General features: G+C 41.3%; 1 protein-coding gene across 9 annotated transcripts in view; it reads right to left on the reverse strand.

The window, feature by feature from the left end:
* Nucleotides 1–17691, reverse strand: part of RABGEF1 (RAB guanine nucleotide exchange factor 1) — a 71176-nt gene that overhangs the window by 22114 nt on the left and 31371 nt on the right. For 6 of the 9 annotated variants that reach the window (XR_003508768.1, XM_027528103.1, XM_027528102.1 and 3 more), the window contains 2 exons: nucleotides 3488–3676; nucleotides 1307–1473 (listed from right to left, as the gene is read on the reverse strand). Coding sequence is in view for 7 of the 9 variants with exons in the window: in XM_027528103.1 (XP_027383904.1) it covers nucleotides 1307–1473; nucleotides 3488–3676 (356 nt within the window). In the remaining 2 variants the exon portion in view is untranslated. Of the gene's footprint in view, nucleotides 1–1306; nucleotides 1544–1782; nucleotides 1814–2014; nucleotides 2039–2100; nucleotides 2110–3487; nucleotides 3679–17691 lie in introns of those variants that run through there. The other 3 variants (XM_027528110.1, XM_027528105.1, XM_027528108.1) reach the window with 3 other exon arrangements.

Consider the following 17691-nt stretch of genomic DNA (forward strand, 5'->3'; position numbering starts at 1 on the left):
GTTTTTTTCTATCAAAAAAACAACATGCATTTTAAAATAGCTAACACATATTGGAGACTGACTATGTGTGTTAGGTACTGCGCTAAAACTCTGTACACACATCAGCTCATTTACTCCTCAAGACATGCCAATGATAGGTATTACTATCCCTCAGAATAGACAGGGCTTAAAGAGATCAGCCTGCTTAGGTCACACAGCTAGCAAACTGCAAAGCTGAGACTCAAACCAGGGTGACTCCAAAGTATACACTTTTAATCACCTACTACACTACCTCCTCATAAATAAACCATGAACCAAATACATTCTTATCAAACACATCTAATCTGTAACAAGTATCGATTATTCCCCTTCTTACTGCTGTAGAGAAAACTGCTGACAGAGGGCCAAGCAAGAACAATTCCAAATGGATCATGTGAATGAAAAGATGGCGTAAAGGTTTGCCTTTATTAAAGAGAAGTGCTGTATTTTTGGATAAACAATCATTCCTTCTAATAAATAAAAAACAATAGTCATTAAATCCAAAAGATCAGCAAAGATCTTTAGCTGTGATACTATTACTTCCCTTCCTGCAGGCAGACCAAAAACCTAACAACAATTATCCCAGGTTGGGGTGGAGGGAGTGGAGGGAAGTGTCCAAGAGCACAGCTCTCTGACAGCATCAGTGTTGGTTATCAACACAGAGGTAGAGAGACTAAGGTCTAACAAGAGACAGTCTTTCTTGCTTCCTGCTGGGTCATTTCAATTAGCTTATCAGCTCATTGGTAGAACAGGGGTGACTTTAGCGAGAATTTTCCTGCTGGTTATAATGTGGAATTTTAAGCAATAGGATGAAAAAGGTCAAGCACATACAAAAGTGAGCCTTTCCTACATGTTCTCTAAATAGTATTTCCTATCTAGACACAAGCTGCCTCTCAAGCTTTCAGAAAACTTCTCTTTTAGACAACTTTAAGATAACCTGAAACAGTCATTTCTGATAACGTATGGATAGTGAGGATATTAAACAAAGGAGAGTAAACCAATATTCAAAAACTGAAGGCACAAAAAATAAAACACCCAAGCAGATACGATGGGTATAAATTTTATAAACAAAGCTATATGTTTCAACTATCTTTATTCCTCTAAAAATAAGTTTTCTTAAACACAATGTCCTCCAACCAATGAGATTTCATTTGTCATCTGCACCTCCAACCCAACATCTCAAGTCTGCGTTGATATCTCTGAATGCTTACAGAAATTACAAAGCTGAGCCCACACACATTCTGTGTCTCATTGGGCACAAAGGGAACAAAAGAATCAGAAAAATTACCCTTCTTTGCTCCAACCCTGGATGAAGCACTGAAGAATTTCTTCACTGTGGTAACCTTGCGGGTCTTCTCATTGGTTTTCTTCTCTTCAAACTTGGAAAATGTGAGGGATTGGGCACCTTGGCTGCTCTGACTGCTGGCAAAGGCCTCTTCTTCCTCCCGCTGCAGTCTGTAATTCAAGGAGAGATCAAGAGTAACCCTGATATTCTCCAAGTTTTCCTTGCATCTACAGGTAATAACTTGATGAACTGGGGAGCTAAAACGTTCAGAATTAGAGGTTAAATACCAAAGAGGTCTGAGGTCTCTGACAGCAAACTATCCTATGTGCCACTACAAACTTCAAAAGGGACTTTCTCCGTGGATCAAGTTCATTCAGCAGTTGCACGAGGATTACACACAAAAAATACAGTCTAGTCCTCTTCCCTGACAACCTCAAGGGTGGAAGAGAGAACAAGCTAAGTCAATAACTACCACATACTGTGACAAAGCCTACAGTAGACAGCAAAACCCTAGTGCTATGAGAATACAGGGGGACAAAACCTAAATCTGCTGCAAGAGTCCAAGAAGGTTTTTTGTTTTAAATTTATTTTATTATTTTGGCTGTGCCAGGTCTTTGTTACCATGTGCAAGCTTTCTTTAGTTGCAGCAAGCAGGGGCTACTCCCTACTTGTGGTACATGGGCTTTTCACTGTGGTGGTTTCTCTTTTTGCAGAGCATGCGCTCCAGGGCATAGGCTTCAACAGCCGGGGTACACAGGGTTAGATGCCCCACTGTCTTCCCAGATGAGGGATTGAACCCGCATGCCCTGCATTGGCAGACGGACTCTTAACCACTGGACCACCAGGGAAGTCCCAAGAAAGTTTTTATAATGGTGATATTCAGCCCAGTCTTAGAAGGATCAAGAGGATTCCGCCAAGTGAAAGAGCATTCCAGAAAGAAGATACTACTACAAATGGGAAGGATGTGACTTGTGTTGAGGACCAAGTTCACTCAATGTAGTCAGATCCCTGACGATGTGATGGACTCTGATGTTGGATGTACAGGTAGGTGCCAGGTGGTAAGAAGCCTTGACTGCCAAGCCTGCTATAATCCTGGACTTGATCACGTGGTGGGGAATCAAGAAAGACTATAATCTAACACCATTATCTGATCTGTGCTTTAAACATAATGCAGGTAGCTGTGTGACACCTGGAGGGGCAGACAGACTAGGGACAGAGACAGTAATTAAGAACAGAGTACACAGATTTAAGAGAGAGAAGTAAGAACCTGGAAACAGGAGAGGATGGAATTCAAAAGGCCTCTCTGAGCTGAAATAAGCAGAATTATTGCTTATTTGCAGCTCAATTACCTGCAAGCAGTGTGTGGGAGTGGAAGGAGTCGACTGAATAAAGAGTGACGTCATTAACTGGATACAAGAGGAGGGACAGGAGGAGCTGCTGGGAGTGGGGATTAGAGGAAATAAAAGCAAGAAATCTGGCCTTGGACCAGCTGAATTTGAGGTATTCATAATAAATCTCAAAAGTTATCCATAGAACTATGATTCTCGAAGTGTGATTCTCCAGACAGCAGTGTCAGCATCACCTGGGAACAAGCTAAAGCTACAAAACCTGGTGGTCCAGTGGTGTTATTCATGGCATTTTATTAGCTCCTATGCTCACTAGACATTCTATGTTTTAATTTTTATCACAGTCATTTTCCTGGATAAAACTAACAAATGCCATTTTTTAAGGAAAAGTTAAATTTCTGTACTTTCAGGACCATGGATACAAATCAACAGGTTTCTACTATTATGTGCTTATCACTGTGCCAGATGTCATGCTGGGTATATTAAAAGAATGAGGAAAATAATGCTTGATGAAAGTCATAAGCCAAACCCTGAGCACTCATATCTATAACCTCATTTAATCTTCACCATAAAGTATGCTCATCTTCATTCAAAGGAGCTTATTGTCTATGTTAGAGAACTAAGACTTAACTCATCCCAAACACAAAACAATTAAAAGTTAAGACAAAGTGAAGAAATCACTGAAAGCTATTCGTCAAGTGGTGAACGAAAGAAAATATCCATTTCTCTTAAAATTAAGCTGACTTGCTAATAGCTCAAAACAGAAGAGAAAAATGTATTCTCAAGCTGTGTATCCAGTTACATCATTGTCTAAACACCCCAAGTTAAGTTCTTTTACCGCTCTGCCAGTTCCCAGTCCTCCTGAATCTGCTTCTGCCTGGCTTTGTGGTACTCCTCTCTCCAGCACTTGGAGCAGAAACCCTGCCAAGCAGGGTTGCCGTAGTAACCACATCCTTTCTTGCATAGGAGCTCCGACTGATCCACATGAATTCCTCGGCGTTCAGACTTAAGGCTCATCTTCCTCCTGCTAATCAAAGAGCAAACAATAAAGTGTTGTTGAAAATGAATTCACTATCATTTTGCTCACAGCAAAGCAAATAAGAAAAAAAATGAATGAGTTTATCAACTTCATGCTGTAAGAGAAGGAAGGGGAGGAAGAGGGAAAAGAAGGTTTCAATATGGCAAATTCCTGTCATACTAAAGAACAAACTTCTTATTCCTGCCCAATAATAAAGCATACTTTAAGAAAGGACTGATTGGATTAAATACCTAAACATAAGACACAAAACTATAAAACTCCTAGAACAAAATATAGGGGGAAAACTTCACAACATTGGATTTGGTGCCAATTTCTTGGAATATGACACCAAAAGCATAAGAAACAAGAGCAAAAACAGACAAATGGGACTACATCAAACTTCTGCACAGAGAAGGAATCAACAGAGTGAAAAGGCCACCTATGGAATTGGATAAAATATTTGCAAACCATTTACCTGATAAGAGCTTAATATTCAGAATATGTAAAGAACTAAAACTCAACAACAACAATAAAAATCCAATTAATAATCACAAAGGTCATGAACAGACAATTCCGCAAAGAAGATATGTGTGTTAGTGTTAGTTGCTCAGTCGTGTCCAACTTTTTGCAGCCCCATGGACTGTAGCCAATCAGGCTCCTCTGTCCATAGAATTCTCCAGGCAAAAATACTGGGGTGGGCTGCCATTTCCTTCTCTGGGGGATCTTTCTGACCCAGGGATTGAACCCGGGTCTCCTGCATTGCAGGCAGATTCTTGGCCTTCTGAGCCATGAAGAATACAAACAGCCAACTAACATGTGAAAAGATGTTTAACATCACTAATTACTAGGTAAATGCAAACCCGAACCACGACGACTTATCACCACATGCCTGTCAGAATGGCTATCATCAAAAAGAACACAAACAACGAGTGTTGACAAGGATGTAAAGAAATTGGAACCTTGTGCACAGCTGGTGGGAAGGTGAAATGGCACAGTCACTGTGGAAAACAGTATGGAGAGTCCTCAAAAATTAGAAATAAAATTACCATATGAGCCAGCAATCTCACTTCTGGGTATATTCCCCAAAGAACTGAAAACAGGATCTTGAAGAGAGATCTGCACGCTCATGCTCACTGAGCATTATTCACAGTAGCCAAGAGCTAGAAGCAATCTAAATATCCATCCAAGGATGAATGGATAAACACAGGATGAATGGATGAAGAAAATGTGGTATACACAATGGAATATTATTCAGCCTCCAAAAGTAAAGAAATTCTATCATATGCTACAACATGGATGAAGTCTGAGGACATTATGTCAAGTAGAATTAGTCAATCACAAAAAGACAAATCAAAGACATGATTCCACCTACATGAGGTATCTAAGTAAGTCAAAATCTTCGAACCAGAAACTAGAATGAGCCGGGCACGGTGGCACGCGCCTGTAGTCCCAGCTACTCGGGAGGCTGAGGCTGGAGGATCGCTTGAGCCCAGGAGTTCTGGGCTGCAGTGCGCTATGCCGATCGGGTGTCCGCACTAAGTTCGGCATCAATATGGTGACGTCCCGGGAGCGGGGGACCACCAGGTTGCCTAAGGAGGGGTGAACCGGCCCAGGTCAGAAATGGAGCAGGTCAAAACTCCCATGCTGATCAGAAAGTAGAATGATTGTTGCCAGGGGGTAGGGGGAGGGAGGCAAAGAGGAGTTGCTGTTCAATGGAAGAGACTTTCAGTTTTGCCAGATAAAAAGGTTCTAGAGATCCGTTGCACAAGGCACACATAGTTAACACTTCTGTATCATACACTTTGAAAACGGTTAAGATGGGGCTTCCCTGGTAGCAATGCAGGGGACGTGGGTTCGATCCCTAGTCCAGGAAGATCCCACATGTGGCAGGACAGCTAAACCCAACTACTATAACTACTGAAGCCTGCACACCCTACAGCCCGAGCTTTGCAACAAGAGAAACCACTGCAGAGAGAAGCCTGTGCAGCACAACTAAAGAGGCATGCACCAAGCATTACTTTTGAGGATTCTCAAAGGCAAAAGGGAGGAGGAGAATTAAGGAAGAAGGCCAGAACTCACTGTATCACTGAACCCCTGTTCAGGCTACCCTTTCTCCCCTCCAGTATCACCAAGTCAACCCAGAAATGAACTCCAGGGCACAGAGAGAGCTCCTTTAGTTCTGGGTCAAAGAATGAGAATAGGAACTCCTAACACTGAGAGAAAATATGAAAACCCCTCCATTTTCTCGTCTTTCCCCCCTTCTCTTGAGCCACTGGCAATCATACGATGTCCACAGAAGCGACTGGAATGAGAAACTGTGGGAGCTACCCTTTGAGCAAGGGGAACTACTCATTTTTCCCTCTCTCGAGTCTCCCAGACAGTGATGGGAGTACAAGACACAGCAGGGTAACTACTTCCACAGCTTTCCACCCAGAAGAGAGAAGATAAGCCCCGAGGGAACTTAAAAAATACAGGAGGAATCACTGAGGAGAATTCAAGAAAGCAAGCTGTGAACACCCTGGCCCATGCATGCACGCATAGGTCTGATGCTATTCAGGACCAAAGACTAAAACTCACACTAATAGAGACCACCGCACAGGCTTCAGACTGGCACGCACCAGGAAACAGGTCGAAATAGCGCTGTGAAGCCTCTGAAAAATGAACGGACACGGGAACCACACCTCACAGAAGTAGGGTTGGAACCAGCAGCCTGAACTTGTCAGCAAAACTAAAAACTTTTGCTCTGCAAATGACACTGAGAGAAAAATGAAAATACAAACTACAGACTGGGAGAAAATACGGGCAAATCATACATCTGACAAAGGACTTGCACCCAGGATATGTATAATTCTCAAAACTCAACAGAAAGGAAAACCATCTGATTTTTTTTTAATGGGCAAGACTTGAACAGACTTATCCAAAGAAGATAAACACACAGGAGATGATTCTCCATGGTTTCTCACATTTCTGTACAAGGGGGCTTTGTAATTAAGACTATCTCAAGAAAGTTTGCATATCCAACATTCTCAGAAGGAAGCAATCACTGCTTCCCTTCAGAGCAGAAGACAAGTTTGTTTACTGTCAAGTAAAATAGAATATTACCCTCCAGGTCAAAAGTCAAGTGACTTTGTTTGCTGCCCATTGTAAAGAATTTGAGTTCCTTAAGCTTAGGTTCCTCGGCTGTGACACCAGCCCCATGGGGCTTGGGACCAAAGGTAGCCCACGTGAGATGAAGCTTGTTTTATTTATGTCCTATGAATAATGAAGTCTTTTGTCTCCGACTCCAGAGTCTCATGACTTCTGCCAGCATCTATGAAACTGGCAGGCTAACTGGTTACATTTCAGACGGTAAGAACCCATGTCAGTCACATCGCCTTGACAACGTGGCAGCTAAGCACATGAAAAGTAGTTCAACATTATCATCCGTCAGAGAAATGCAAATTGAAACCACCATGAGACATCCATTCACACCTACTAGAAAGGCTAAAATTAAGGACAATACCAAGTGCAAGCAAGGATGCAGAGCAACTAGAACCCTCCTGCTGCTAAGCTGCTTCAGTTGTGTCCGACTCTGCAACCCCATAGACAGCAGCCCAACAGGCTCCGCCGTCCCTGGGATTCTCCAGGCAAGAATACTGGAGTGGGTTGCCATTGCCTTCTCCAATGCATGAAAGTGAAAAGTGAAAGTGAAGTCGCTCAGTCGTGTCCAACTCTTCCAGACCCCATGGACTGCAGCCTACCAGGCTCCTCCGTCCATGGGATTTTCCAGGCAAGAGTACTGGAGTGGGGTGCCATTGCCTTCTCTGAGAACCCTTCTGCTGCTGCTGCTCCTAAGTCGCTTTAGTCGTGTCGGACTCTGTGCGACCCCATAGACGGCAGCCCACCAGGCTCCCCCGTCCCTGGGATTCTCCAGGCAAGAACACTGGAGTGGGTTGCCATTTCCTTCTCCAATGCATGAAAGTGAAAACTGAAAGGGAAGTCACTCAGTCGTGTCCGACTCTTAACGACCCCATGGACTGCAGCCCACCAGGCTCCTCCGTCCATGGGATTTTCCAAGCAAGAGTACTGGAGTGGGGTGCCATTGCCTTCTCCGGAGAACCCTCCTAGTGGGATGCAAATAGTACATCTACCATGGAAAACGATTTGGTAATTTCATTAAAAGTTAGATACGCTTAACATACAACCCAGCAGTCCAGTTCCCAGTTACTTCCTCCAGAGAAATAAAACTGATGTTCACTCAAAAATCTATACAGTGTTTCTAGTGACAGTATTTATGACCAGTTAAAAAATGGAAACGACCAAAATATCCTTCAGTAGATGAATGAATAAACAAACTGTGGCACATCCATGCAATGGAATGCTACTTAGAAAAAAAAAGTAAGTGATGCTACACCAAACAACTTGGGATGAATTCCTGAATGCTTTATGCTGCGTGAATGAAGCCAGTTTAAAAAATTTATGTACTCTATAATCAGTGTGTTAGAAACTGATGTTAGGGTGGGAGTCTATAAATGAACAGCACAAGAAACTTTTTTAGAGGTAATAGAACTGTACTGAGATGTATTATGGAGGTGTTCACATAAATCTATACTTTTTTTCTGGCTTCCCAGGCAGCTCAGTGGTAAAGAAACCACCTGCCAATGCAATGAGCCACAGAAATGCAGGTTAGATCCCTGGGTTGGGAAGATGCCCTGGAGAAGGAAATGGCAACCCACTCCAGTATTCTTGCCTGGGAAATCCCATGGACAGCAGAGCCTGGCAGGCTATATATAGTCCACAGGGTCCCAAGAGTCAGACATAACTTGGTGGCTAAACCATCACCACCACCAAGGACAGACAGGATTTAGATTTATCATACTTATCATTTAGTAAATGAGGCTGAGCTAGAAAGAAGGTTAACGAAGTCTAGTCAAGATTCTAGAATGTTAAACTGAGAAATTTTAAAGACCATCTACTTTCTTCTATTATAATACAGATAAAGACATTGAGACTGCAAAGCTATAATCTGTTCAATCAAAAAGGTAGTAAGTGGCAGGGACATCACAAAGCCTAAACTTGTACTATGTCCTGAGTTCCTCAAACTATTTTGAGAGCCTGAGCTAAACTCACCATCATCAGCCTGTGGTCCTTCAATTTCAAGAGAAGTAGGCAAAAAGAAATATCCACTTTTTTCCTTGTATTGATTCAGTAAGCTTAAAATTTTGTTTTTATACTACAAAGACGATAGCACGGCTGTTACTAAAATGAACATATTTTAGGGAGGCTACCTAACATAGGTGTCAGCAACTTCCTTTTCCTTGGGGAAGTGTTCCCCAAATCTCTAAATCTACAGGTTGCCATGTTTGTGTATGTGCACCCACCCCCCCAACTTCAGGGCCACGGTTGACGCACCCAGAGGTGGATACATGACCCAAAATGAAGTTCTGGAAATGAGACTCAGTCTGGATTGTTCTTTTGAATGATGGAGAAGCTGAGGCAGGACCACCTTCCAACAAGCGGTCTGAGCAACAGGATAGTCAGTCTGCAGACTGAAATAGATACACAAGAAGAAGCAGAGAAAAGTGGTAGAAGAAAAATATTCTCTAGGTCCCGAGGGGCTTCCATTTCTCAGTTCCAACCCTTTGCTAAGGTTTGGCTGCCTGCCTACCTTCAGATTCTGAAACACATCCCTTGATTTCTGACTGCTTTTTCCTTTTGCCAACTCCAGTGCAGCCTATCTGCACCCAAAGCGAAAGTGAAAAGTGAAAGTGAAGTCGCTCAGTCATGTCTGACTCTTTGCGACCCCGTGGACTGTATGTAGCCTACCAGGCTCCTCCATCCATGGGATTCTCCAGGCAAGAATACTGGAGTGGGGTGCCATTTCCTTCTCCAGGGGATCTTCCCGACCCAGGGATCGAACCCAGGTTTCCTGCATTCCAGGCAGACGCTTTAACCTCTGAGCCACCAGGGAAGCCAAGTACTATGCTAGAGCTCAAAAAATGTAACTGTGAAGACTACTTCACATATACTAAGGGCTCAACAGGTTAACATGAAAAAAACAATAACAGCTATGAGTCTATGAAGACCAACCTGATGTATACACGAGAACATGGAGATCGGTCAAATATGCACTCAAATCCCAGCTCTGCAATGTGACTTTGGACAAAATATTTCTGAAACTCCCATTCATACCCCTCTATCCAACTTCTGCGGCTACCATTCTCTACCTATTCACAAATCTAAGCCTCATAGGCCTTGTGCTCCCATGACGTTCACTCTGCTGTTAACCTGTGATTATGCTACCTCATATGACCAAAAAAAAAAAAAACCTTTCCAGATAATTAAGATTACTAATCAGTTGACCTTAAAATAGAGATTATCCTGATTTTCCAGGTGTACCTAATATAAGCACATGAACCTTAAACGCAGAAGACAACAGGAACCCAGAGAGTCAAAACAATTTTGAAAAAGAATGTAGGAGGACGTACGTTACCAATTTCAAAACTTACTACAAATCCATGATAATCAAAACAGCATGGAACTGGCACAAGGACAGACACATGGATCAACGGGATAGAACTGTGAGTCCAGAAATAAACTCACCAAACTATGGCCACAACTATCAAATGGAAGAGTCTTCTCAAAAAATGATGCTGAGATACCACACGTACAGAATGAGATCAGACCTTTGCCTTGTACCATACACAGAAATTAAAAATTGATTAAAGAGCTACTGGTGGTCCAGTAGCTGAGACTCTGTGCTCCCAATGCAGGGGGCCCAGGTTCTATCCTCAGTCAGGAAACTAGATCCCCTGTGCCACAACTAAGGGTTGGCATGTGCAACTGAAGAGCCCACATGCTGCAAGAGACTGGAGATCCCACGTGCCACGATCAGAACCAGTGCAGCCAAAAGAAAGAAAGAAATGAATAAATATATATTTTAAAAAGACCTAAATGTGAAAACTAAAACTATAAAAACTCTTGGGAACAAGCACAGGTAAAATTTCATGATTTTAAACTTGCAAAGATTCTTAGATGACACCAAAAGCATAAACAAAAGAAAAGATGGACAAATTGTAGCTCATGAGAACTAAAAGCTTCTGTGCTTCCACAGACCCCGTCAAGAGAGTGAAAAGACAACCCACAGAGTGGGAGAAAATATTTGCACATCATGAGTCTGATAAAGAACATGTATCCAGAATATATAAGGAACTGTTACAATTCAATATTTTAGAAGATAAATACTCCAGTTATCAAAATGGGTAAAAGAGCTGAACAGACACTTCTCCAAGGAAGACATACCAATGGTCAGTAAGCACATTAAATGACTTCTGACATCATTATTCATTAGGAAAATGAAAAACCACTTCACACTCAATTAGATGGCTAGTATTAAAAAGCAAGATAATAACAAATGTTGACAAATATGTGGAGAAACTGAAACATTCATACACTGCTGATGGGAATGTAAAATGGTGCAGCTGCTTTTGGAAACCATCTGACAGTTTCTCAAATGATTTTAATTAGAGTTACTGAGCAATTCCACTCCAAGGTATACGCCCAAGAGAAATGAAAACATATGTCCCCATAAAAACCTGCATATGAATGTTTATATCAGCAAGTCCCTAATAGTCTAATGATGTTGAAAACAACCCAAATGTCCATCAACTGATAAATCAACAAAATGTAGTATATTCACACAATGAAGTATCAATATTATTCAGCCATAAAGAGGAATTAAGTACTGACACACGCCACAACAGAACTAACCTTGAAAACATTTGCTAACTGAAAGAAGCCAGTCATAAAAGACAACACATTATATGATCCCATTCGTATGAATGTTCAGAACAGGGAAGTCTAGAGAGAAAGCAGAATAATGGTTGCTTTGTAACTCAGGGGGGGACAGAGAAAGATAGAATGAAATAAGGAGACAGCTAAAGGGCATGGAGTTTCTTTCTGAGGTGATGAAAATGTTCTAAAGTTGGTGTGGTCAAGACTGCTTTTGAATTGTGCTCTTTAAATGGGTGAATCCTATGGTATGTGAACTATATTTCAAGAAAATTGTTTTTAAAATATAAAGCAGAAGAGGATGACAGAGAAATCAGAGAGAGTCAAAGAACCCTTGTTGGCTTTGAAGAGAAATATAAGAAATGTGGGTGGCTTCTAGAAGCTGAGGAAGACCCCTGGCTGACAACCAAGGAAATGACCACCTCGGTCATAGAACTTTATTGAACTCAATTCTACCAACATTTGAGTATGCCTAGAAGCAGATTCTCCCCATAACCTCCAGGTAAGAGCCCAGATCAGATGACATCTTAATTTTGACCTCTTGAGAGCCTTCACGGAGCACCAGCTAAGCTGCCAGGAGTTCTCACTTACAGAACTTTGGGTGCTGTTTTAAACTGCTGAGTGTGTGGTAATTCATTATGGCAACAACAGAAAGCTAACTTAGGACTCCTTTCAAGTTCTCTCTTCTGGGGACCTTTGCAAGTGTGTTCTAATGCCTAGAAGCTGTGACTCTGTTCATAAGGTAATTTCCCTCTCATCAGTTAGGTCTCAGCTTTCACTCTTTCTAAACTAGTACCTATGCCAACAAAGGTCCGTCTAGTCAAGGCTATGGTTTTTCCTGTGGTCATGCATGGATGTGAGAGTTGGACTGTGAAGAAGGCTGAGCGCCGAAGAATTGATGCTTTTGAACTGTGGTGTTGGAGAAGACTCTTGAGAGTCCCTTGAACTGCAAGGAGATCCAACCAGTCCATTCTGAAGGAGATCAGCCCTGGGATTTCTTTGGAGGGAATGATGCTAAAGCTGAAACTCCAGTACTTTGGCCACCTCATGCGAAGAGTTGGCTCATTGGAAAAGACTCTGATGCTGGGAGGGATTGGGGGCAGGAGGAGAAGGGGACGACAGAGGATGAGATGGCTGGATGGCATCGCTGACTCGATGGACGTGTGTCTGAGTGAACTCTGGGAGTTGGTGATGGACAGGGAGGCCTGGCATGCTGTGATTCATGGGGTCGCAAAGAGTTGGACACGACTGAGCGACTGATCTGATCTGATCTGATCTGATCCCAACCAACCCAAGCCTCACCTCCACCCCAGGCCCACAATTATTTCTCCATATCCTATTTCTAACAAGGCAGGGTAAGGAAAGGTATGCAGGAAGTTAACCAAGCAGGCCTGAGTTGCTCAAATCACGCACATTCTCATTTTCAGAAGGGCCTGCTTGTGTGGCTGACTCTTGGTCAGCTCCTGGGAACTGAGGTCTTAAGAGTGAGCGCCCGTACAGACTCGCTGATCAGGGTGTTCTGTATGTTCGTAGTCTTGATCCACATTGCGCCAACCTGCCTAAACAGTCTGTGCAGACTGCGCACTGCATGGCGTGTACTGTGCAAGGTCCAGGGAATACTGCTTTCCTTCTGGGGGTCAGTCATAAAGGTGCTTGTGCCTGTGTGACCAGCCTCCAACAAAAACCCTGGAATCTTAGTCTTAAGCGAACTTCCCCAACAGAAAATTTCACACCTGGAGCTAGAGTTTGCTGCTGAGGGATTAAAAGGATCCTGTCAACTCCACTGGGAGACAACTTTTGGAAGCTCACATCTGGTATCCTCCAAATTCTGCTCAATGCACTGTTTTCCATCATCCATCCCATTTCACTGTATGCTTTCACTGCAATAAAACAACCAACAATACAGGAGATCTTCAAGTCCTTCTGTGAATTACAAGACCTGGGGAACAGTCCTAGGGTCTACCCATACAGGATGTGATTACAAAGGGATAGCATAAGGGAGTTCTTAGTGGTAACAGTTCAGTATCTTGACTATGGTGGTGGTTATAGGAATCTACGTATGTGATAAAATGGCATAGAACTATAATACACATCGAAAGATGTCAACTTACTACAACTGTACTACAGCTAGCTACGCAAGACATAACCACTGGGGCAACGTAGGTGAAAAAAAATACAGGACCTCTCCAGATTATTTTTGCAACTTCTTGCTAATCTGTAATTTAAAATGAAAACTTTAAAAAAACATTCCACTTAAAGTCTATTAAATAAAAACACCTATGACTAAACAGGGAAGACTGGTGTGCTGCAGTCCACGGGGTCACAAAGAGTAGGACACGACTGGGCGACTGAACAACAACATGATTGAACCAGTGTGTATCAGACAGTTGTACACAGCACTCAGATCATTTCTGTTACTAAGTATGGAAAACAAAGCAAGCAAGTAAGCCACCAAAAAGAACGTACATCCCATGATCCAAAGGTTATGCAGTGGTAATGAAGCTGTTCTGGTGGGCAAAGCAGGTACAGTCAGCACATCCAGGTTAGACATCAGAGCTACAGAGACGCCATACCCTCTTCAGCTAGGGAGAAACACAGGAGATCAATTCTGAGACTCAATTCTGTCTTTCCTGGGCAGAAAAACCTATCCCTTCCCAGATGGGCCACAACCCAGAGGTGAGCTACCATCAGTACTACACCCAGGAGGGAGGTCAGGGGGAGCACACCCAGTTCCTGTCCGAGCTCTGCACACCAAGCAGACTTATACTGAGCAACCTGGGCATAGAAAGCGCGTAATTCAACTGGCCTACTCATACCAGGGAGGATGGAGTAAGAAAGATCTCTACTGCTGAGACAGCCGAGACTGCTGTGAGTTCTGCCGCAGGGCTAGGACTCAATCTGGACTGAGTACCCTGAAAAGGGCCAGAGGACTACAGAGTCCACAGAGATGTGTCTGTTCTTCCTTAAGGCTCTGCATGCAAACCAGGTTCATTTCGTAAAACCAAACCAAAAAATACTCTGTAAATCTGAGTAGTTTCCCATTATCTTCCTTGTGAGAGGCCTGCTTCCTTTTCTTAGGTTCAATGTCATGTCCTCACAGATTATTCCTCTGGGCAACGCACCTGGGATTTACAGAAAACATCCAATCAACTCTACTAAAACAATAAACTGTCCTTGAACCTCAGTTAAACAGAATTTAAAGTTAAGCTTTTCCCCTTAAATTTGTTTCTTTTTTTATAGTTACACAAGTAAAAGATGGTTGCTCTAAAAAACCTAAGATATATACACCCATAGAAAATAAAGAAACCATTACTCCAAGACAGCCACTATGTTCTCATAGTGCTTTCTCTACTCATCATGACCTCATTTATTTATTCAACAAATATTTATATACTGATTTATACGATATAACAGGCACCTAGGATACAAATGTAAGTAAAAATAATGTTTCATTTCTCATAGCACTTACTGTCTAGAAAATGTGACTATATAGCTAGAAGCCCTGAAAGAAGAAATTAAAACACTATGAACATTGAGGAATTAATTTTAAAATTACTAAATTTCATAAATGAATTTTTATTTATATGAAAAAGCTACATATGTGTACATGAAATCTATGAAACTCTTATAATAACCTAACTATAAACTAGGAAATATAAAAAGAGATCTCATTCCTAATAGTATCAAAATGTAAAAACATCTAGGAACTATTTTAATAAGAAAACTAGGGACTTTCCCTGGAGGTGCAGTGGTTAAGACTCTGTGCTTTCACTGTGTTGGGGCGGGGGCGGGGGGAGCTGGGGAGTTGATCCCTGGTTGAGGAACTAACATCCTACATGCCACACGGCTGGCTGTGTGTGTGTGCGTGTGTGTGTGTATATGTATATGTAAAAAGTAATTATTCATCTGCATAAAAATACTGAGATATAAAGAAGGCTTAAGTAGTTGGCAAGACATACCAAGACACAGTATGAGAAAATTAAATATTTTATAAATGAGCAAATGTTTCCAAATTTTTAAGTTTTCTATAAATAACAATAAAATTCCAAAAGACTCTTTTGAACTTGACAAAATTATTCCATATCTGGGGACTTCCCCGGCGGTTAGGACTCCACGTTTCCACTGTCCATTGCACAGGGCGAGTGACAAATCCTGGTCAGGGAACTAAGATTCTACATACCAAATAACACAGTCAAAAAAAATTCCATGTTTTATCAGCAATAATACATAGGCAAGAATTTTAAAAAATATTCTAAATTAATTTAATTTACTAAATTTTAATTTTCTGCAAACTAGTTGAAACAATGTGAACTTAGCAACAGAACTAGCAAGTCACTACAGTTGACCCCCAAATGAATTGCTAATACATAAAATAATTTATTACTAATACAATTTTAATATATTCTGTGCCTCTAATATAATAATTAGAGGAAGGAGAAGGGAAGAATGTTCAATAAACAATGTTGGAATTACTGGTCAGCAATCTAGTACCCCCCAAAGTTAACTAAAGGTACCATAAAGAGTTAAAGTTCTTTAAAGACAAGTGAAAAAATAGAAAGAACTAAAATTAAGTATTTATGAAACTTCTAAAGACGCGAGGGCTATCTAAGCTTACAAGCTGCAGGAGAAATCAGAAAGGAAACAGATTTGAATAACTAAAGTGAAACATCTACCTAGTTTTTAAAAGGTCCCATCTTAGAACCAAAATACAAAGGCAAATAAGAGACCAGGAAGACTATTTTAAGTAAAGAGGACAAGAGACTATTTTATCATATTTAGAAATTATATTAATAAAATTTATAAATCTAAGGATTTGAGCAGACCATTCGCAAAATGGAAATCGCTTCCTAGGAACAGATGTGGAATGTCAAAGGGTGTATGCCTTGTAAACTTTGATTTATATCCCCAAACTGGTCTTACAAAAAGGTCATACCTATTTACATTCCCACCTACAATGATCTACTTTGCCAAAAACTCAGAAAAGCTACATTATTAGTCTTTAATCACTGCCGATCTGAGAGGCAAAAAAGGAGAAGCATTTCTTGTTTTAACACATATGTCCTTAAATTAACCATCTTTATAGATACTTATTGGTCATTAGCATGCTTTCTCTGAAGAATTAAACTGTTCCTGTTCTTTGTTCATTTTCTCCGACATCTTTTTTTCTTTTAACAGGTGCTCTTTTTATGTCCTCTTTTAGTCCTTGACTTTACATGTTATGAAGATACTATAAGTTTAATCAAAGACTGTATACATGTTTCACTGACTTTCATAGCATGAAATACACTGCCTCCAAAATGAATGTCAGTGTCACACAGAGAATTAGTGGCAGAGTTCCAGTGTTAAATATAACAAGACAAAGTATCCAAACACCCAAATACTTTCAAACAATAATCAACCCCATGGAGTATAATGTACAGTTTATATTGTTAAAATGAGCAGAGCTAGCAGAGCAGCATTCTTAAGGAATGAACTCCAGGCAACAATCTTCTATTGTATGTCACACCCTCGTCAGTGAAGTGAAATTATGACTCCAATCTGAGCGTGCCATTCCCGAGGTGAGTAGCTCAAAATTACACACAAAATAACCTGGCTGCTCAGGTCTACTTCTACCAGGCTCTATCCCTTCTTCTTCCACAGAAGCAGCCATTTCTCAACTGGTCAGTAACACGAAGTAACAGCAAACTACAATATGTAAAGGTGGCTTCAGTGATCAAAGGGTTTTGGTTTTGCAAAATTATACCTTCATTTTAGCTTTGCTGCAGCCATTTCATCCTTCGCCAGTTGCTATCACTGGGCTAGACATACATGTATCTGTGAGATAAGAGAAGTACAAAAAACAACTGCCTGGAATGAGATGTATTTATTCAGACTTGTTAGAGGGCTCAGTCAAATAAATATTTGTATTATATTCTAAGCTTGTGAGAAAAATGCCTTGTTGTGTAACAATAAATTAAACTGCAGAAACTTTCAAAAGCTGCTAAAACAATCCCATCTGCTATGGGTTGAATTGTGACCTCCCAAAAGACAAGCTGGACCCCAATAATGTGAATGTGACTAGATTTGGAAACAATGTCTTTGCAAATGTAATTAACATGAAGTCATACTGGATTAGAGTGGGTCCTAAATCCCATGACTGGTATCCTTACAGAAGGCCCTGGGAGACACAGAAACACGCAGAGGCCATGTGGCCACAGAGGCAGAGACTGGAAGAACATAGCTACAAGCCAAGAAACTCCAAGGCCTGCAGCAAC

The sequence above is a fragment of the Bos indicus x Bos taurus genome, chromosome 25, assembly GCF_003369695.1.
Source record: "Bos indicus x Bos taurus breed Angus x Brahman F1 hybrid chromosome 25, Bos_hybrid_MaternalHap_v2.0, whole genome shotgun sequence".
Taxonomy (NCBI): domain Eukaryota; kingdom Metazoa; phylum Chordata; class Mammalia; order Artiodactyla; family Bovidae; genus Bos; species Bos indicus x Bos taurus.